Below are 21,499 nucleotides of genomic sequence, written 5' to 3'. Positions count from 1 at the left end.
CTGCCCTTAGTCCCCCCACTCCCATCTTTCTCCATATCATATACTCTGGGGATTCCGCTTCCCACCAGGATATACCTCTCCAGCCAGGACTGACTTCTCAGCCCCCAGGACCTCGCCCTTCCCGTCAGGATGGTGACCACAGGGTCATCTTCCTCTCCCCATCCCCTACCAGCCAGGCCCAGGTGACCACTACACTCGCGGGGCCAAGTCCAAATGTTTTGTCTTGTCAGCACTTTGGATACACTTTAAACGTCTTTAAAGGCTCCCAGTCTGTTAACAATAGAGTCACTGTGTACAAGGCAGAGACAACTAACTTCCTCTGAGCTCTGTGGTGGAGTTCAAGGTTCCTAAGATCTGAGAATTAGGGTCCCCACCCCCTCCGTCACTCCTAGAGGTATAAGAACTACTCAGGCCTCAGCTCGAAGGTTTTTTTCTCAAAGAAGTCTGCCCAGCACTCGACAGGCAGAGGCGGGAGCCTTCTTCTGGGGGCCCGTGCACAGTCTAGGCAGCGAAGACCCCCCGCGTCCGCCGCTGTGTCCGCGCAGGCCCCTTCCAGGGCCAGGAACTCCTTGGATTCAGAAGGGAAGCTGAGCGCAGTTATGATGGCCACGATGCTGGGCCTGCGCTGGGACGGAGTGCCCGGTCCTCAGACCGCAGGAGTGAGGTTCCCCGAAGATGAGAGTCCGGCTGGGAGCTGTCCGGGTGACTACCAGGCGGATTCCCAGCGCTTCCAGCCACTCCCCCCCAGGCCCCTCCCCTCCCGCCCACAGGCACTTCCGGTTCCGGCGCGGCCCGGAAGTGGGCGGGCGGCGGCGTCTGCGCGCGGAGGAGGTGGAGGAGGTGCCGGGCGGTCGCTTCCCGCCCCCGAGCCTGAGAGGGTGCCGAGCCGGGTAGAACCGAGGTCGGACCCGGAGCGGAGCCGGCTGAGCGGGTGCCGAGTCCCCGCCATGGCCCGGAACACACTGTCCTCGCGCTTCCGTCGGGTGGACATCGATGAGTTTGACGAGAACAAATTCGTGGACGAGCAAGAGGAGGCGGCGGCGGCGGCGGCCGAGCCAGGCCCGGACCCTAGCGAGGTGGACGGCCTTCTGCGGCAATATCCTTAGCCAGCGCGGTGGCCGGGCGCCCCTCAGGCCGGCTTCCCTACTCCTCTCACCCCGGGGCCCCTGAGGTCCATCTCCCAAGTCCCTTCCGATCCGGCTCCCCTCGGCCCAGGTTCCCTTACTGCGGGTATCCCCCTCTTCCCTCTGACTCGGTCTCCCCACTCTCCTTGTCCCGGACTCCGGCCCTCGGATCCTCCCTCAGCAGCGCGGCCGGTAGCCCCTGGTGGACTCACCGGCTCGCCAGTCCCAGAAGCACGCCCGACGCGCTTGCAGCCCCGCAGGCCCCTCACTCCTCCGCGAGGCCTGCCCTCTTTCCTCCCCCTCTGTCTCCTCATCCCCTCAGACTGACCGTTCCTTGGGCTCCCCATCACCCCATCCCTCCCTTGCAGGAAATGGGGCCATTCTCGAGCTAGATGGGCGGGAGGGGCCGAGGTGAGCCCCGCTGAGTAATTGAGCGGCCTAGGCGGCTCCCGGGCACAGTCCTCTTGGGCCAGCTTGCAGCACCACACGAAGATAGGTGGGTGGATGGCTGAAGGGTAGAAGGGACCCAAGGGGGACCGAAGGCTGCAGCCTTAGTCGGCCCTGAGGTCAGAGATTGTGTGCCTCCCACCCCGGAATCCGTCTGACCCTCCAGCTTAATGCCACTCTTTTCCACCTGTTCTCAGTTTCCTATGAACACCCTGGGCTGTGGACCTTGATGGTTTCAGCCACGTTCAACAAGTGAGTTTTGGCTCCCTCCCCGAAATAGCCTTCTTGTGCAGGAAGCAGGGAAAAACTAGTAGTTGAGAGCTAAGAAAAACCAGACAGCATCAAGTGAAATGTGAAAGTAGAGCCTCATGACTGGAAATGACTATTCTTGTGGCCACATAAAGCAAGCATTTAGAAAACAAGATTAAAAATAGAGGTGGTTGTCACAGCCTGCTCGGTCCCTTAGCAGTTTGAGCACAGGAAACTGACTTATTCTCACAGGAAGGATTTTTCTTTATTCAAATGGTGTTACAGGAAGTGCCTGCCCCTCCCCCGCACTTGCCAGGGCAGGGTTGGAGGCTCATGCTGTATATAAATCAGGTTCTGGGTGTTTAATCAGTTGACTCAGCTTGGGAAGTCAGGCCCATAGACTACCTTAGGGAGGAGTCCTGCAGTGTTCCTCCAATGTGCCTTTGAAACAAAAACCAGACTTTGAATAGGAATGTGTTTTCAAAGGTGGGGATTCAAACTTGTATTTCCTGCTCCATCAGGATCACCCTGCTTACCCCATTGCTGAAATGGGGTCATGAGAAGGATTCTCATGAGGGAAGATTGATTCTGCAGTCTGGTGTAGGACCTGGCTTATGGGCAGGCAGTACCAGAAAGGCTCCAGGGTCGGGCCTGCGGCCCAGGACCATCCACACAGATGGGGAGAACAAAGTCTGGTTATCTGCTGTCTTAGTTCTGGTGCTACAGGGGCTTGTTGCAGGGCATCTCTTGGTACGCCCCCTGACGAATGGTAGGTTCCTTGAGACTGCTCAGAGGCCGAGGTTTAGCACATCCAGTTGGTGGCAGTTTCTCCACTAGTGACAGTGTCAGAAACCTTGTTACCGTAGACAGTCTACCTCTTGGAATTGGGGAAAGTGAGGTTAGCAGTGAGAACTGAAATCCTGACAAATGTGGAGCCCAGGGAGGGAGGAGGCAGGAACTGGTACTTACTGAGTCCCTACCATGTGCCAGGTGTTGGACTTACATTAGATCACTGAATTTAAACTGTAGAACAGGCTTTTAGGAGTCTTAGAGGCCAGAGGATTCGGGATAGAGATTAATTGATTGGAGTGGGGGAATGTAGGGGAAGGCCTGTCCTAGTGCCGTATAGGGCATCGGATCATGGTAGGAGATCACTCCGATGAACTGGAACATGAGCCGTGTATCCACGCGGACCCAACTCTATCGTGCAGTAGTTGTGTGACTTCATCCCTCTCTGAACCTCAGCATCCTGTTCTGTGAACAGGAGGGGAACCACGCTGGCCTTACAGGTTCCATGGGAGCATCACAACAGCATTGCAGAGGCTTCACAGTGCTGGCCACACAGCGAGTGTCCTAGACGTGTGGCGTGGGTCTTTGGGTAGAGTGACAGCAGGGGATTGGAGAAAGAACTTGCCTTTGGAGTTGGGCATACTTGGGTTTGAAGGCCAGCTGGACTTAGCTTTTTGACCTTGGGCAGGTCATTTCCCTTCTCTGAGCCTCAAATTCATTGCCTTTCAAATGAGAATAATGCTTCTTGTCACAGCATTGTTAGCAGTATTGGGATGACATGTGGAAGCACCTGAGACCTTGTAGGGAGTTTAAAATACTCGTTCCTTTTCTTCCTCACTGAAGAACCTTCTGGTCCTCAGGAGCAGGAATCTGTCCAAAGCAGTGGTTTTGAACAATTTTGCACTCTCTCCTCCCCCTGAAGAAATTTGGCATTGTTTGGAGACATTTTGATTGTCACAACTTGGGGAATGCTGCTGGGACCTAGTGGGTGGAGGCCAGGGACAGACCTCACATCAGTCGTGTGGTCTAAAATGTTAATAGTGCTGTGGTTGAGAAGCCCTGATCTAGAGACGAGGGGCAGCGGTCCCCAGCCTCCGCAGCCTGTTCTGTAAGCCGAGCACAGAGGCCAGCTTGATAAATGTGGTGCACTCCCTGCTCCCCAGATCTCCCCAAGCTGCTGAAGGCGCTGTATCCATCAACACCTATGGCGAATGCTTGGTAGATTGGCACTACAGAGGTAACTAAAGCCGTGACTCTTTTTGCCCCCGTGGACTAGTTACCCTGCCCTTCCCCGTCCATCCCTTGAATGATTTTGTTTGCCAGCCATGCTGGTTAAAGAGCGCCGGCCTACATTTCTTTCTAAGCTGCCAAGACTGTACTTATTACTCGGGGATGCCAAATCAGTTCCAAGGTGGAAGTTATCAGTGCTTGCTACCACACCGGCGCTTGCCTGGCTGAGGAGGAGGGATTGCAAAGCTAGCAGATACAGGGGGTGGGCTGCCTCTCCACTGCGGAAGGTGGATCAGGGCCCAGCAGGGTCGGGGAGCACAACAGGAGTGGCCCCTGGGTGGTGGGGGCCCAGCACGGTCAAGATGGAGCCCACACTACGGGTGGGGGCTCTGGAGGCTCTGTTCACACGTAGGTATCGCACAAACAGGAGTGGAGACCTGATTGGGCAGAAGCCATTCCATGTTCTATTTTTGAAGCTTTTTGGCTGAAGCTAGTGTTTCAGATGAGGAAATGAAAGTTGGCTGATGTAATTCAGTTTAAAATAGGTGTCACCTTTGGGGACCTAACCCAGATTGTCATTTTCTTTTGAGTGCTGTGGATTCAGACCTCAGCAAAGAATGTGTCAGGATTGCAACTGAGGTTGAGGGGAGTGGGGAGGATTGGCTCATATTTTGGGGTAAAGCTTTTAGATTAATCACTGTCCCTCCTAGTAGCTGTTGGGACGTCACAGACCTGGGTGGGTCTTGGAAGATAGACGTTTTAGCACATCTTAATTTCTTTAGCAGTTGAATCGATAGAACATTGGATTAAGAGTTAGGAGACCTGCATTTGTGCCTTTGTCCTTCCCTTTTGAGAATGAGAAGGTGAGAGGGCTAGTGTCGCATCACTCTTGTGAGGACCCAGCAGGGCAGACACGGTGCCCAGTACCAAGCCATTGCAAGTGAGCTCAGTGTTTCTATTCAGGTCACGCCGAGAGGGCACTTGCTTTGCTCATGCCTTCCAGGGCGGGAGGGACGGAGTGTCCACACGTGTTTTGGGGGTGGCAGGAGGGCCTTCACAGTTGGCAGTGGTGCCCTCTACTCGTGGCGCAGCTCGGGAGGGCTACAGGCTGCGTTCTGGATGGGCTGTGGCCTCACCTGAAATCTGCAGTGGGGGGTGGGGGGGTACGTGGATGTCATTCGACTCTTCTCTCTCGAACTGTTTGTGAAATGAGTTCATTAATAAAAGCGTGGACACGCTTGAGCCTAACCATCCTTAACCGGTGGTGATGCACAGGGGACATGCTTCGGGCGTTCCACGCAGCCTTGCGGAACTCTCCCGTCAACACCAAGAATCAAGCCGTGAAGGTAAAGGCGGTGGCGCTGCAGCTTTGCTGGGTGGTGCCGGCCCGGGGCTGAGATGGTCTGTGTGTCCAGCTGAGTGTGCGCTCCCCGGGGCTCCAGACAGCGTCTGTTTCGCGTCAGCCTCGGTGAGGCTTTACTAAGGGAGCGAGCTGGCACTGGGCAGTGCTTCCATGGCAGCCTCCTGGCACTCCTGCCATCAAAGCTGTCAATGTTTATAGTAAAAGCTCCCCGAAGAAACATTCACGCTTCCCCAGGGCCTCATGGGGTGAGAAGTCGGCCCAGCCCTTGCTGCTTAGCAAAACTATAAATTAGCTTTGCCACATGGGACTTAGCAGTGTTTCTGCTTTAAAGGTTATTGAATAGGCTTTATTTGCATAAGGATTTTCAATGCTTTTAAGATTTCTTGCCTTTTAAAAACAAGGTGAGCAGATACATGCTTTATTGCATCACAACTGTCTGGAAGCTGTCTAAAATTTGCTCCAAGGAAAGGGCTCTCTCTGAAGCTGGGGTTTTGCTGTCTTGTAACAGCATCTTGATGTGAGCAGTGGCTGCACCTCTCAGGGGGATGGAAACGGCCCCTCTGTCATGGGGGTGAATGCAGAGGGAAGCTGCAGCTTTTCTTAAACCTGTTAAGAAATTAGACCTCTACAGTTGTGATCTTGGGGAGGCCTTGCAGGTGTCCTCAAATCAGTGATGCCCCTGTCTGGTAAACCACTTACCCTCCCCCAAAGAACTGGAATAACTTAGTGGCCACTTAACTTTGTAACCGTCCCAGACAAATGAGAAATTGGGCCGTGTTTCTGAAGCGTTCTCACCACTCGGTCTATGCCTGTGGTGGCTGTCTTGGAGGCCGTGGATGTGCCTGGGCTCCGGCTCTGGGTGTCACTCCCTTTCTCTCTCCTTTACAGGAACGAGCCCAGGGCGTGGTGCTGAAAGTGCTTACAAACTTTAAAAGCAGTGAAATCGAGCAGGCTGTGCAGTCGCTGGACAGAAATGGCATTGACTTGCTAATGAAGTACATTTATAAAGGGTTCGAGAAGCCCACAGAAAACAGCAGCGCAGTGTTACTCCAGTGGCACGAAAAGGTACGTGAACCCACTGCCCCCGCAGGCGGCCCAGCGCCTCGCCCCCACCCCGGGCTCACATTAGCAGGCCCGAGTTTCCGAAACAAACAGCCCAGTCTGCTAGGCGTTTGAGAGTAAGGGGCTACACCTAAAACAACCTAGGACGTCTGGTCACTTCTCCCGTGGAAGCACTGGGTAGGGGTTCACTGGTTCTGGTAGTTGCCGTGGCTCTAGCTGCTGACCGATGCTGGGCATGTCATGGGGCAGGTGACGTGGCATGGCGAGACACGGAGTCCCAGGTGGGAGGGAGGCAGGCGTGCCTGTGGCTGGGGCTTCATAAGACTTGGTTTGCCTCAGTGGTGGCAGCTGCTTTGTCTTGGTGAAGGTGGTGGTTGGGGGGGGGGGTGTCTCAGGAATGCAGGCTGAACCCTCCGGCTACCTGTCAGGGCTTCCCGCCCGGGCCTCAGCCTCCCTAGGCCAGAGGGGCAGTGGCAGAAACCTGGATGTTCGCTGAGTAGGGCTTTCGTCCACCGGAAGCACAGGGAGCTGCCCTCTGCTCAGCTCGTTACAAGAGCAAGGCATTTCATTTAGCCACCGTCCCCCTGCTCTGGAGAGCTGCGGGAAGCTTGCTCGTCGTTATCGGAGACCAGGCGACTACGAACACCATGTCCTTCCCAGAAGGCTCTGTTGAGTTTTGAGGGGTCAGCCACATGGGGAGCCTCGGTGCTGGCTGTGATGGTGGCCTTTGGTCCTGTTGCTGGGCATTCTGTCCTGCTCGGCCAGAAGGTGAACGGGGCTCAGGGAGGGGGTGGTGGCCGTGCTACTCAGGAACTGAGCAAGCCCTCTGCCTGGTGTGGAGGCCAGGTCCTTTGGTCCCTTTAAGCGACTGGTGCTGAGCCCCATTGGCATTTCTAAGGAGGGCTTGGGGAGGCAGCTGTGACGGGTCCCATGTACCCCGGCAAGCTGGGCTCCCCCTGGGCCAGCCGGGTCTCATTTGACTCCTTTCCTTTTCCTGCCCCCACAGGCATTAGCAGTAGGAGGACTAGGCTCCATTATAAGAGTTCTTACAGCAAGAAAGACTGTTTAAAAAAATACAAGGACTCATGTTACCTTGAGAAGAATTTTGGATGCACAGGCTGATGAAGAAGGGATTGACAATGGACCGTCTTCCTAGGAACTCCCAACTAAACTATTTCAGGACATGCATCCGCTGAAGTGTATTTTATTTTCAAGGTGGAGGGAGAACTCGTCTGTTTCCTAAATCCTTTGCAGGATCTGATAGTCTATGCCTTTGTCCACGAGTAACACAGAACTGACGTCGTAACTGTCTGCCGGAGTGGCTGGCCAGCGTCGGTCGGGCGCACCTGTGTGCTCTGTTTCGCACGGGGGAGGGACGATCTGGGCAGGCGCAGATCCAAGGGCTGTGGTAAAAGGGAGAGCTTGTTTTTTTGAAGTAGTAAAACTTTGAGGGTTTGTACAGACATCCCGTCTCTGCAGAGAAGATGGGCTCTCTTGGATTCATTGTAAAGTGCCTGCTGCATCAATAAAGCTCTTGGCTTATTAGTATGTACTTTGCGGTGTGTTTCATGTATGTAAAGTGAGTAACGAATGGGATGGTAATGAATGAGAAACTGATGTGGGGGTGGGCGCGTCCCTGCGGAGCAGATCCCGGTGGGGGGGCGGGGGGCGGGCGGCGAGCGCGGCCCTCTCTCTGCCACAGTACCTCCGGCCTGGGCTCGGTGCTGCTGGCTGCTGTGGAGAGAGTTTGCCAGATAACTATTTATTGGTTTTACTCCTTTGATTTGTATGTACTTTTGGAGCTTATTTAATAAAGTGCCAAACATTCAATAATTGATCTAGGCTTTAAAAGTCTTTAGTTTGTGTGACTACACTCGGAATCTTTTGGGCGCGAGCCTCAGAAGGGCCCGGTCCCCATCTCCTGACGCTGGCTGGGGTTGTGTGGTGGGAACACCCTTACTGACATGCTGACAAGTTTTTTTTTTAAAGAATTAAAAGCCAGAAACAGGTACCATCAGCCTATAGATACAAAAAGAACATTTTGTTCCATATAACACTGACAGCCAGCTGCTTTGAAGAGCAAGATGTTTTTCTAACCTTTTAAGCACATGGAACTGCAGTTTGCATTCTGTTAAAGGACCCATTGATGTGGTCCTTGGAGAGAAGACATTGACCAAAGTGACACAAGCCTTCCAATTCCTCTGTAGAACCCCCACCATTCCTGGGAAGTAGGACTGGGCTGATGGCTTCATTAAATTACATATATTTACCTAAATCTGGGGGGGGGGTGCTTTCTGAAAGACAAACGTTCTAGAGCTGTCTTCCCTTGTCCCCCTTTTTTGTACTTGCTAGGTTACTGGTTTATCATAAAAGGATGTACTTAGGAACAGCCAGATGGAAGAGATGCACTGGGGAACGTAGGGGGGAAGCACATTCCAGGCATGCCACCCTCCCCCCATCTCTGCTCCCTCATCAGCCCAGGAGCCACTCTCCCCACATCTCTAATCACCAAACTGGAAGGTCTGTCCATGAAGTTTGCCTTGGAGTATTAAATACGAGATACAAAGTACTACATTTCATTAGTCAAATACTGACACCCCAGACTATCAAGTAAAACCCACTGTAGTTGCATCTGGGTTAAAGAGCTTTAATCAAAAAGTGACACAAATGAATTTTCTACAGCGGTCTTAGAGAATATAATTCCTATTTACAACATGGAGAGAGATCCAAATCCAATGCTCATATAAAGGGCTGTACATACTATCACAGAACGTTTTATACAAGTCAAAGTGCATCAAATCACTCAGGATATTTACTCCACTCTTCCTCTTAAAGCTGAAGGGAATTCGACATGCAGGAGGAAAGCCTACTCAGAGTGAGTCCTCCCTAAGCAAGTCCAGGCTGAGTGAGCCACTCGCTGTGGGCGGGGCAGGCTGAGACCAGCCGGAGGGCTGGAGAGGCCACGGCGGAGCGGGGACGGGGCTCCCACCGCGCTGTTGCTGTCGCAGCGGCCGCTGGCAAGCCCTGAGCCACCCGACCATGGGGATTCTCTCCTGGAACAGCTGGAAAAGCTACCTCTTACCAAAATTACAGAACAGAAGGAACTCCTGTCTTGTGTCCCCACCAGATAAATGGACAGTAATACTCTCAACAAAGGAAGGCCATCTGCGGGGCGGAGCCACGGGAGGGGCTAGGTAACCGGAGAACGGGTGGCTCGGGTGGCTCGGTGGCACGGGGCCTAGCTGGGATGACGGTGATGCTGCCCTGGCTCAGTACTCCCAGCTCTGGAAATGCAGTACATTTAACCCTGCAAATGCTTGTTTTCCTGTGAGATACATTTTACATATTTTAACCCTACGCATTTTTGAGAAATGTAACTTTACATCATTGGCTAAGCGGGAAGAAATTTAGGAGCTCCAGTTACTAACTCAGCTTTTTATCGAACCAGTGAAACTTGCATCAGATGGAATCAAGTAACAGTCTCTCTTTTGAGTCCATACTGTGGCTTATCGAGGGCAAGCACGGTCCCGTTCCTTAATAACAGAACAAGTTTTCACCGGTCCCTACCAGAGCCATCGGCGTGCTGTCATGCACTGCGGCCGTGCCGTATGTATCTGAATGTAGTGTTGTCTTAAATATGCAGGGGTAGGGGTGGGGGGAGAGGTGGTGGCTCCACATGGAAGGCAGACGGCTTCCGGTGTTTTGGTCAAGGATGGGGAGGGACAGCTGCTGCTTCCCCTGCATGGAGCAGACCGCCCTTAACCGTAGCAAACGCGTGGTTACCATTTGCTTAGTCTTACAACACAGAATTAAGAGCAGAGCAAATGAAATACCAACACTGCTTCAGGGGCAAGCAGAGACCATAGAATGCTAGTGAAATTAAAAAAGGGAAAGGCATCCCAATCTTAGAAATAATTTCCTCTTGATGCTCCGATTTGCCTTTAAGAACACCAATTAAATGGACTTTATAATACAGAGACATGTTTATAATAGTGAAGAACTTTAGCTATAAAAAATAGTTTAAAATGGTTTACCAGCAACCTATCCAAGACAAGTACATTCATTAAAAAGGCAATTGAGTGTATTTGGTACTAAGGATCTTTTTTATATATCTGCTAGTTTTCTTCAGTAAAATGAGATACTGTCAGAAAGTTGCATATTCTTGAATCCACACCGGCCCCGAGTACGGTAAAGATGCGCACATCTAAAGCTCTGGGTGGTCTGAGAAACAGTGAAATAACGTTTTCTTGAGAGGAAGGGTTAAAAAGCCTCTTCTATCTCATCTGAACCCAAACACGCCTGCCGGGAAAGGGAATTTCTGAAAGCCCACCCCAGTGAGCTGGCTCTGCGTGGCCGAAGCAGGTGGGTCTGGCCTGCTGGACCCCACCTCAAGGGGCCGTCCTTCCGTCCAGCGTCATCACTACGGGGTGCATCGGGGGCGCCTCTCCGCCAGATGCTGCCGGCTTCAGCTTTAAGTGCTCACGTGGCCGCTCAGGGGACTCGGGTGCGGACGGCGCTGGCCAGAGCTGGGGTTATAGCAGCACTGTGGAAATGTGGGTAGTGCCAGGACCCTCCCGTTTGGGGAGCACAAGGACACAGGGTCAGCCGCCTCCTGAGGTTCAGATCAGTCTGTCGGGAAGGGCGCCTTAAGTCTTGTAAACAATGTTTTGACGCTTGTACAAAATACTGCAGTTACAGTGATTAAAAACCCACCCGGACTGGTGTGTCAGTGTTCTTTTCACAGAAAAAGTGTCATCGCGTGGAGCTCCGCCTGTCGGTGCTTCCATCTAGGTCCACGGTATCCGCGGGTTGGAGATGGACGGCCGGATGCTGCCCTTTGGGGCTGGCTTGGACCCAAACCATGACATCTGTGTTTGAAACAGAAAGGGCTCCTGAGATGAGCGTCAGGATGAGGTGCAGAGGAAGCTGATGGCCCCCCCGCCCCATCCCCGAGCCGCCCCGCGGCCCTCCACACCCCGTCACGCCCGCGGTGAGCTCGCAGTGAAGCCGCTGGGTGCGGTAACCGGTCTGCAGGGCAGGAGCCCATCCCAAGTATGTGCGCGGAGCAGGAGAACCCCGTGGTGGAACTGTGGGTAGTTCTGCCTCAAATTTGTTTTCTCTTCTATCCCTTTGGCAAGTACTTTCTGAATATTTTATTTTTTTAAAAGTCTGGATGCCAGGCCAGACCCGGGGCTGCTGACGTTAGTGACGTCAGTGAAAGTGCCCGGGAAAGCACGAGCCTGTTGGTGGCGCGTAGCTGGGCAAGCGGGCTCCCCGCCACCACCACGCTGGGCTGGCTGGCTCCAGTTTCTAAGAGCCCACGGCAGGCCGGCGACCTACCTTATACTCCAGGGTTTCTTTGAGCATGTTCTCTTCCTCCTGTGAGAAGTTCAGCAACACTGACACAGCTTTTATAAGGTGAAAAGCCTGAAACAAAGGAAGTTTTGCTGCCATGGGCTTTGGTGGTGGCGGAGCGGGGTGGTCGGGGGTCTAAATGGCAGCACTTCCTGGGTCTGCTCCCGACTGGTGAGCAAGGACCACGGGGAGAGTGAAGCTGGGCTTTCTCAGGTCTGACAATGACCAGTTCTTCCCCCTGCCCCCTTTTCCTTCGGGAACTGGCGAGATCCCCAGGACATCCACGCAGCAGCTGCCCTGCTCTCCAGCAGACGCAGGAATGTGGGGTAGATTCAGGTCCCTGGACTCTGCCTCGGCGTCCCCCCACCCCCAAGCACGGCCTCCCAGGGGCCAGTCCCCTTCTCGGCCCCCCTGCTCGCTGCAGTCAGCAGGTCAGGGCCAGCTGGAGAAACGAGCAGGTGCCCACACTGGTGGGCAGATCGGAACGTGGGAGAGGAAGAAAGCAACGGACTTGGGGGGAAGCCACGCGAGGCTTGGACAAAGGAGCCAGGCACTCAGGACCCAAAAGGCAACTCAGGAGCCCTTTACCTCAGATTCTCGACAGGACATGAATTTCAAAACCACGTGTTTAAGGTATTCAAAGTTGATCTCGCGGGCATCAGTCAGGTCGGTGTTATTCGTGACAGAAGGAGCCATGTTTGGCATCTCAGGGCCAGGCTTGTCCCGGACTTCAAAGAGCTCATTGTCGGGTCTGATTTTCTGAAAACCCAATGGAAAGAGGCTACACTGAACCCCCGAGACAGGTGTGAAAATCCCCCGGGACACTCACCCGGCCCGCGCCGTGACCACCCGCCGTCCTTTCCCAGCCTGGCACACGGTAGCGAGAGCGGCCCCGTGGGTGAAGGGAGCGCCTTCTAGTGTCCGAAGAAGGCTCAGCCCCTCCAGGTGGGGTGGCCGCTGACGAAGGAGAGAGGTCATCAGGGAAGTTCAGACATTTCTTTGACCCCGGTCAGGACACCTCTGGGGCAGGGAGCACCGCAGAGGCGCTGCTCTCCTAGGCCTGGGCACGACCCTCTGCCGTCCACGCACAGCGCACAGATCGCGTCACTGACTTCTCGAGCACCAATGGGCTGGGGGAAGGAGGGCACACGCCCGAAGTCACACAGCTACTTTGCAGAGGCGTGTTCAAGCTGGCAGGGCCACTGTCCCACCAGCCAACATCTGGCTTTCCAGAAACCTCTTGCAATCAACGGGGGTGGGAGGGGGTGGGGAAGCATCATCGGGCACGAGGCAGAAGAGGGGCACTTACCAGTTCCTTCTGGAGAGTCTTTTTGAGTTCCAGCATCCTCTGCTGCATCTGCTTTATGGTCTGAGACAGAGCCCCGCCCCCCGCAAAAAGCCATTCGTTAAACGCACTTTTCACTGTCATTAGGGAGCAAAGGACAACAGAACAGCCAGCCACTGCCTTGGGCGCCCCAGACACCTGTTCTAAGACCCTGCCCTGTATCCCAAGAGGCTTGTGTTGTCACACCTACGTGCTTGGGGCTCTTCCCCCCTTTCTCACTGCTCTGCTCCGGGCCCCACAAAGGGCACTGTCATACTCCCTGTGGAGCACTTGGGCCCCAGGACTGCCCCAGGCTCCCCCAGGGGCTCGGCCCTCAGGACAGCTTCTCACGCTTGCCTGTGGAAGGAGCGCAGCTGGAAACCCCTCTGGACAGTACACTTCGTCCTTCAGAATTCTATTTATGTGCCATGACCCCGCACCGCTGCTCTCCTGAAATATCATTTTCAATGCTTATTTTGAACACTGTAAGACAGCACGGTTGTTCCGTCCCAGATTTATCTATTCTTACAGTTTCTTTTATTTACTTTCAGTGAATTTAATTAGTATTGAACCTTAAGTGTAATTTACTACACACTCCAGTAAGCACTAGAAGGGCTAACCTCTGTTTTCCCGAGGAAAGCATTTATTGTATAGCCAGCAATACAGGAAAGGAGGTTGAAAAGAAGTTTCTCCCAAGTATCATGACTGTAACATCAGCATTAGTTTTTCCTGTGGACTTCTAGTCCATGTCACCAATCTTGGGTTGAGTAGCTAGAATTTTTTTTTTTTAAAGATTTTATTTTTGAGAGAGAGAGGGAGGGAGGGAAATAGAGAGCGCACGAGTGGGGGGGAGGGAGAGGGAGAAGCAGACTCCCCGCTGAGCAGGGAGCCAGGCACTTGATTCCAGGACCGTGGGATCATGACCTGAGCCGAAGGCAAACACTTAACTGACGGAGCCGCCCAGGCGCCCCGGCAGCTAAATTTTTGAATAGTGTTTTACATTTATCAGAGTTTCCACAGGTTTCCACAGTTTTCCTCTTTTTTTTTTCTTTTTTAAAATAAGCTCTACACCCAACGTGGGGCTTGAACTCATGACCCCGAGATCAAGAGTCGCATGCTCCAACTGAGCTTACCAGGTGCCCCCTTAATTTTAACTTTCAGTGTGACGGTAAGTCTTGGGGATGCCCATGTCTTTCAGTGGGGCTGAGCCTCCATTTTTAAAGCGGTGGTCAGCTTTGCTTTCTCCAGGGGTGTGTTCACAGTCTCCACAGAATGAGATGGCTCTGTCAGAGGCTCAGCTCCTGTCAAGCACAGTAAATGGACTCCGACACACCCTATTTTATAAGTGGTAACGTGTGGTTTCAGTCTGTTATTCTCTTGGCTGACCACCAGGCTGGACATTCCCCTGAAAGTACATTTGATATGTTACCTGATTTTCTAGCTTTTTGGCTCATGGATTAATTCATCTAACAAATACTGACTGAGTCCCTACTATGTAGCAGATACTGACCTGGAGCCTGGGGAAAAACAATAAGCAAAACAAGAAAAATGCTCTCAGGAAGGAAAAGTGTCAATCACCAGACATTTAGTACATCAGAATGTATTAAGAGGTGTGGAGAGAAAGAGCAAGGTAAGGGAAAAGGAGGTTCTGGTGGTGAGGGCTGCCAAGGGTAGCAGGGAGGCCTCTTTGACAAAATGACACCATAAAGGAAATGAGGGAATTGCAGGAAGAATCTTCTAGGCAGAAGACTCAGCAAGTGCAAAGGCCCTGAGGCAGGAGGGTCCTTGATATTCACAGAAAGGCAAGGTCAATGTGACTGAGAGGGAGTGCTGGGGGTAGCAGAGGGGGTGCAGTAAAAGCGGTCCTAAGGGGCCACACAGGGCGTTGTGAGCCACTGCAAGGACTTGGCTTGTATACAGAGAGGAAGTCTTCAGACGGATGGAACCCTGGGGTGACAGGGAAACCAGTTAGAAGCCCAACACCAGCCTGTATGGGAGAGACGATGATAACCTGACCCTGGGTGGCGGCGATGGTGGGGATGGGGAGCAGCTCAGTTTGGGTGTAGCTTGAAAGGAGCACCAAAAGGACCGGCTAACGGTGTGGCTGTTACTTGCGGAAGAGACACCAGGGTTGAGAACGACAGCAAGATTTTTACTTTTCACGCTTACTGAGCTAAAGGGCAGCAGCCGGTGCTGAGCAGCGGGGTGAGTCTGAAGCTTGGTTTCGGGTGGTCTAAGTTTCAGATGTGTTTCAGACACTGCCCTGGAGGTACAGAGACAATCTAGGGTTCCGGGAGCCGTCTGGGCTTGTGAAAAGGACGCGGACGCCCGCAGCGTGCAGCAAGGGACTGAGTGCCATTAGAGAGGTCTGAGGGCTGGGCCCTGGGGCACATGTGTTTGTGTGCTTTTCTATATTTTATATTTCACAGTAAGGTTAAATGTGTGTGTGCAAGAAAGAGAAAAGAGATGAGCACTTTTTCCTTTTGTTAAAGATCTAAAAAAATACACACCCTCAGGCACACACTCCGGAGGCCAGAGCAATGAGCAGCCAGCACGCTTGACTTCCCAGGGCCCCTGGAAACCAGGGTCGGACGGACCCCGCACCTGCAGGTGCAGAGGCCGCGGGGTGGGTGCGATCATGACATTTATTAAGCCGCTGCCAAATACCAGAAATGTACAGGCCAGCTTCATTTCGAAACGAACGCTTCATTTCATCCCCCAACACCCCCTCCCCCCGTAAAACCACCTGAAGACAGGCGACGCTGGGTGACTCACGGCCGTGGAAAGGAAGTGAGAGGTAAGCTGACTGGTCCAATAGGACCCACTGGTGACAGCAGAGGTGGCCGTGAACATCTGAACTCACTACTGCCCGAGCTCTAACACTCGACACGATTTCACGTGGAGGGAGGCGTGAAAGGAAGGCCGCGCAGGTGGAAATCCAGGAAGAAGGCCTCTGACAAAGAGGTGAGATCTCCCCTGAGACGTGCCCAGGGGCATCCGCAAAACTCTCTAGGAAGGGCCCGAACGGTTTTAGGCACGAATACCGGGAAAGCGCAGGCAGATAAACGGTCGAGGTACAGAGCACCCTCACCTTATTTTTCTCCGCAAGCTGCTGCTCCAAGTCCTGTTTCTCCTTCTGTAGCTGCCCCAGGTCCATGACCCCCACCTCGCCATTTGGGATTCCCTCTGCGGCTGGAAGCTGGTACACGGGGTCCTGCGTGGCCCTCGAGGTTACCTACAGACCGGCGGCAGCAAGTTGAGAGCCAGGACAAAGTAATGGTCAAGCTAAGTGGCGGGTCCATGGGGAAGGGGACCAGATCGGTTCCAAAGGTGCGGACCGGTGAGCCTGAACAGGCAGCTGGCCGGGAACCACACCTGAGCTGCGCAGACCCCGATAATGCCTTCCAGAGGGACGCTCAGCGTTGCACGCAGCGAGCGCGCTTGGAAGGAAAGGGCTCTCACACCCTGACACGTGGTGCGCATTGATGGGCTCCGCGACACCCACAAGCTCTTAGGCAGCTGAGCACCCCCGCTTTAAAGAGAGGAAGCTTGAGCACGGGGAAGCGACCCGCCCGACACCCCGGAGCTCGTGAGCGCCAGCTGTATCTTCCTCAGCTCCTTCCCCCGCCCGTGTCTTCCCACCGCCTCCTCAAGGCTGCGTCCTGCCGAGGCACACGCTGCTGCCACCACGCCGGCCCGCGGCTCCGCTGGGGACTTACGTGAGGCTCGGGCACTGACAGCGACAAGCCCTGCTCCGGGCTGGGCAGCCTTAGCACACCGTCCGTCGCAGCCGCCTCGGACTCCTCTGCCCTCAGGCTCCGCAGGGCTTCCAGCTCACTCTGCAGCTGGTGCATTTGCGACAGGGCCGAGTCGTGACCTAGGCCAGGCAGAGGGGGGCACCGTCAGCCCGGTGACTCCACGCCACTTCCAGGCAGGGGTACCGGGTGGGAGCAGGTCAGAAGGCTCGGCGGGGGCAGACTCCTCACCTTTCTTCAGCTGGAAAATCTCCTGCTCTTTCTGGAGAATCACTTCCGTTTTCTCCTGCAGAGTCTGCTCCTTCTCCTCTAGGACAGCTGTGAGGTTAGCAGCCTTGGACAGAAAGACCCAGATGACGAGGCTGGAAGAAGTAACCCTATACCCCCCAAAAGGAATCTCCACTTTTCCACTACCCAGGGTCCCCCATGAACCCCTCCCTGCAGTCCACAGCCTGGAACACCCCCGAAGCTAAGCTCTGCTCGTCTGGACACACACGGGGCCAGGGCCTGCACGGCAGCCACTGTCCTCGCTGCCCACCTGGCCTATGCTGGGCCTACCGGCCATGCGGCTGCTCGGCCCGGCCTTCCAGGTCCTGAGTGCCCGCCACACGCCTGGCATTTGATACACGTGACCTTGTCACATGTTTGTTATGCCTCCTAAAAGGTGTAATTATCCTAAAGTCTTTTCAGGAGCAACTGAGGCTCATGTTTGTTAAGGACTTACTGAAGGCCTAGAGCCCATTAACCACCAGGTCTGGGACCTGACGTTGAGTCTCTCTGAAAAGGAAGGCAATTCCCACCCTTCCCACTGACAGCTCAACTGATTACGATCTTGGGGCCCCGTGGGCAGTGATGGCCCCTTCACAGAATTAGAGCCCAGTAGGTACTCGGATGGGGGCTTTTCCCCAGGGGAGATTTAGAACAATAACTGACCATCACAAATCAAAAAAGGCCTATCCTGTGGGGAGAAGATTTCTTTGTAACACTTTTCTCCCACCTTCCTAGAGACCTCAGGGGAATCACTCAGTTGATGGCATTCCTGAGACCTAGGTGCACCCCCTGTCCTGGACACACGGGGAGGCAGGCTGGTCCTCCCTGAGGCTGGAACACCCCACCCTGGGGCCCACATCTCGGGGTCAAGCGGGGCCTACCTGTTGCTGGAACTCTTCCCTCTGCTTCCGCACCTCGTCTAGGGCTTGAGCCATGGCGACGCTCACAATTTCTCTTTGGCTCCATTCTTCCTACAATCCAGAAAACGGGTAGGAGATTGGGTCTCAAAACTCATTTCACAGCTTTTTCGCAGCATGCTACCTGAAGCCCACTGAGGGAACAGGGTCTTAACAGGGTCAAATTAACGTCCTTCCTGCTTCTCGAGGCTCCCGGGCTGCCCTCTCACTGCAGTGCCATCTGTATCCCTCTGGGATACTGTCCTGCTGGGCAACGCACCGAGCACTCTGCAGATGGGCACACCGTGGAGGGTCGGTTATCCCCTGGGCACACCAGGCAGTTCTTGGGCCATGGTTAGGGGACCGAGAACTCGAAGAGAAGAGCTGGTCTAATGAAATCAACACGGAAGAATAAGAAAGATCGTCAGGCCCACGTGAACGGACTAGTGGACTGGAGCAACCCAATTACGGGAAAAATAAGAAGCAATTACTGAATTGTAATAGGACAGAATGCCACAGACTCAGCAAAATTATCCATTTTATAGGACAGAAAAAGGCTCTGAGAGGTTAGTGTGCCTGAGGTCCCACAGCTAGTGGGATAGCCAGGTTTCAAGCCAGTTTGTCTGAGCTCAGAGCCAAGCCTTTGGATGTCAGACTCCTACCACCCAGAAAATTTTCTACGCTGAGCAGGGCTGCCTTCTCAGCCTTCCCAAGAGCACAGAACTATCTCCTGACAAACACATCAGTCCTCTTCCCTGCGACAGATGGCACGCTCACTGCTCAGTCCCCAGACTTCTCAGGTGCCTTTGTTCTGGTCAGGGACATCTGTTTTTCCAGCCTACTCAGGACCGCCCTATTTTTGGGGTAAGAGCCTCGTCACTGCTCTTCCACCTGGCAGTTCCATGTGGTTCCGGTAGGGCCGCCAGTGATGATGATATGTCCATTTTGTGGCTACAAGGATAAGAATGTGATTCAGACCTGGCCAATCACAATACTGGAGCCCCTTGGCCAAACTGACTTGTCCAAGGGGTGGCTCTGTCGCCTCAGATGGGCCAGTCAAAATCCCTTTTTATATCCGAATCCTTTTTATATGGTGAAGCCTAGGGGGAGAAGCTCTCTTTCCTAAGCTGGCACGTTACCAGCTTGGAGCTGCTGTGGTGATGTCCAGCCAATTTGTAGGCCGCAGTCTGCATCATGGAGAAAAGCAAGGCCAAGAGTTTGGTAACTGACAGGGCAGGAAACAGCATGATGCGGGAAGAAAAGAGACCTGAGGCCCCCCCTGGTTCTGGTCGGACAAGTCTTTCTGGTTCTGTGAGCTACTTATCTGCCCTACGACACCTCCCTTTCCACTGATGCTGGTACAAGTTGGTTCATGGAGGGAGAGGCCAGCCTCCTGGCCAGGGGCATTCTGGCTCCTACTGTGGAGTTGTCAGAACTGACCTTCCTTGAGTCCATCTCTAGTAAAGACGAGAAAAATAGCTGCCTGAATTCAAGAGGAGAGACCTTGCCCGACCCCAGACAACGGCCCTCACCAGGGGAGGCTCCACTGCCGCAGGAGAAGCAGCTCTGAAACCCTGCTTCTGGGGGGGGGGGTTGGCAGAAGCCTTTCCTGGGGAGGGGAGAGGAGACATCATCTGACAGCTGATGTCTAAGAGGACGGCAGGCAGACTGAGTGAAAGCCAGGAAAGCAGGTGAGGGCAGGAACCAGAGACTCAAAGCCCCTCCCTGCCAGGCACTGCACGCGGGACTTTTCCTCAGGGTCACACGGATCCTTAGGCTAATCCTCTTGAAGGCAAGGGTGAATATGTTCAGTTGAAAAAAGGAACCTAGATTCCCTCAAGAATCAGCCAGTGAGGAGCCAGCCGGCACGCGGAACGGAGTCCACGCGGCTCCGAAGTCCTCGCTGCTGCCGCAGAGCCACACCCGCCTGGGGCTGTGGATTCGAGGCCGTCTGGCACGGCTCAGCGTGGCTGCGCCACCGGGCTCCCCGCCTCCGGCAGCTCTCTGCACCTGGGAACGACCTCCCTGAGGGAATTCTAAAGATGGATGCCCCTAAAAATAGTGCTTCACAATACCTGAAGCAAAGACGGGCAGAATGAGAGAGAGAAAGAGACAAATCCATGATCATAGCTGGAAGATTCGGCACACTACCCTTACTAACTGATGGAACAAGAAGACAAAAAAGAAAAATCAGAAACCATAGAGAAGATCTGGACAATACTCTTACCCAGCCTGATCTAAGGAGTGCATATGGGATGCTTGCCCCTCACAGCAGCGGTGCCCTGAATATTCCCCGAGACGGACCACAGGCTGGGTCATAAAACGAGCCTCAATGAAGATCAAAGAGCTGAAATCAGCTAGTGCATTATCTGACCATAATGGTACTAAACTAGAAATCAAGATATTGAGAACATTCCCCAAACAGGTGAAAATTAACCACACTTCCTAACAGCCTGTGTGTGCTGATTGTTAAGTTACTGCCTATCGACCCTGGTCCCCCTTTTATATTCTTTTTTTTTTTTAAAAAGATTTTATCTATTGGACAGAGAGAGAGACACAGCGAGAGAGGGAACACCAGCAGGGGGAGTGGGAGAGGGAGAAACAGGCCTCCCGCCAAGCAGGGAGCCTGACGCGGGGCTCGATGCGGGGCTCGATCCCAGGAACCTGGGATCACGACCCAAGCCGAAGCAGACACTTAACGACTGAGCCACCCAGGCGCCCCGCCCCCTTTTATAGTCGGCTTTGCCCTGCTACACCTGAGACTCTGCAAACCCCATTTCTGCTCGTCCAGCTGGTTCTATGTGAATCTCTGCCCACAGGAGGAGCTCGAGGGAGCCTGGAAGGCAGGGGGACAGAGCAGAAGACTCGCTCCTTCCTGTCAGCTTCCTGTTTCTGTGCGCGATGCTGCTTCACCGGGCAGCAGCAATTTCGTCCTGAAGCGGCAGGTTTTCTCAAGACATGGGGCTGACTCCATTCACTGCCTTGTTCCCCGGACACACACCAGCACCCACTGACAGCGCCCCCCCCCCGGCTCAGAGGTCGGAGTGTCATATCTGTGGGGCTCTTTGTGTTAATTCCTAAGATTAATAATTCCGCCTTTGCTTTGTTCCCTTAGTTGCAGTGGCTACCTTCGTGATAGCTTATGACTATTTCTGTGCTGGACTAAAAACCTTACACGAGAACATAAATTCTCACTCAAATAACTGGTATGGTTCCTTTCTCCTGACTGGACCGTGATGGACACACTGCAGGACAGATTTTCTGTCTCTTCTTGTGTACATTAGCTGCAATGATCATTGCTCTTCATGCTTTCTTACTGCCTCACATCTTCAGTGTGTCTATCTAGAATCTTCCTTCACCTGAATGATGAGCTCTAGCACTTCCTTTAGTGCAAATCTGTTGGTGACTAATTCCTTGTTTTTGTTTTATTGGTTTTTACAGTTCTACTACCATGATGTGTCTAGGTATAGATTTTATTTTATTTATTTTTAAAGATTTTATTTATTTATTTGACAGAGAGACAGCCAGAGAGAGAGGGAACACAAGCAGGGGGAGGGGGAAAGGAGGAAGCAGGCTCCCAGCAGGGAGCCCAATGCGGGGCTCCATCCCAGGACTCTGGGATCACGCCCTGAGCC

General features: G+C 53.6%; 2 protein-coding genes across 4 annotated transcripts in view; one reads left to right on the top strand and one right to left on the bottom strand.

Moving 5' to 3' along the window:
* Positions 1-786: 786 nt before the first annotated feature.
* ARPC5L (actin related protein 2/3 complex subunit 5 like) lies at positions 787-7,816 on the top strand. The gene is made up of 4 exons (XM_087869377.1): positions 787-1,097; positions 5,114-5,185; positions 6,091-6,267; positions 7,271-7,816. Exons 1-4 carry the CDS (start codon positions 948-950, stop codon positions 7,331-7,333), a joined length of 462 nt encoding a protein of 153 aa, XP_087725503.1. The 5' UTR covers positions 787-947; the 3' UTR covers positions 7,334-7,816.
* Positions 7,817-8,875: 1,059 nt separating this feature from the next.
* Positions 8,876-21,499, bottom strand: part of GOLGA1 (golgin A1) — a 46,181-nt gene continuing 33,557 nt past the window's right edge. For all 3 annotated transcript variants that reach the window (XM_045790960.2, XM_087869376.1, XM_045790959.2), the window contains 8 exons: positions 17,850-17,939; positions 16,930-17,032; positions 16,663-16,820; positions 16,035-16,178; positions 12,929-12,988; positions 12,208-12,378; positions 11,605-11,691; positions 8,876-11,132 (listed from right to left, as the gene is read on the bottom strand). In XM_045790960.2, coding sequence (XP_045646916.2) covers positions 11,052-11,132; positions 11,605-11,691; positions 12,208-12,378; positions 12,929-12,988; positions 16,035-16,178; positions 16,663-16,820; positions 16,930-17,032; positions 17,850-17,939 — 894 coding nt within the window. In that variant the 3' untranslated portion in view covers positions 8,876-11,051. The remainder of the gene's footprint in view (positions 11,133-11,604; positions 11,692-12,207; positions 12,379-12,928; positions 12,989-16,034; positions 16,179-16,662; positions 16,821-16,929; positions 17,033-17,849; positions 17,940-21,499) is intronic.

This window comes from Ursus americanus, chromosome 18, assembly GCF_024610735.1.
Source record: "Ursus americanus isolate L20-20 chromosome 18, mUrsAme1.1.p, whole genome shotgun sequence".
NCBI classification, from domain to species: domain Eukaryota; kingdom Metazoa; phylum Chordata; class Mammalia; order Carnivora; family Ursidae; genus Ursus; species Ursus americanus.
This window is presented reverse-complemented; position numbering and strand designations above follow the sequence as displayed.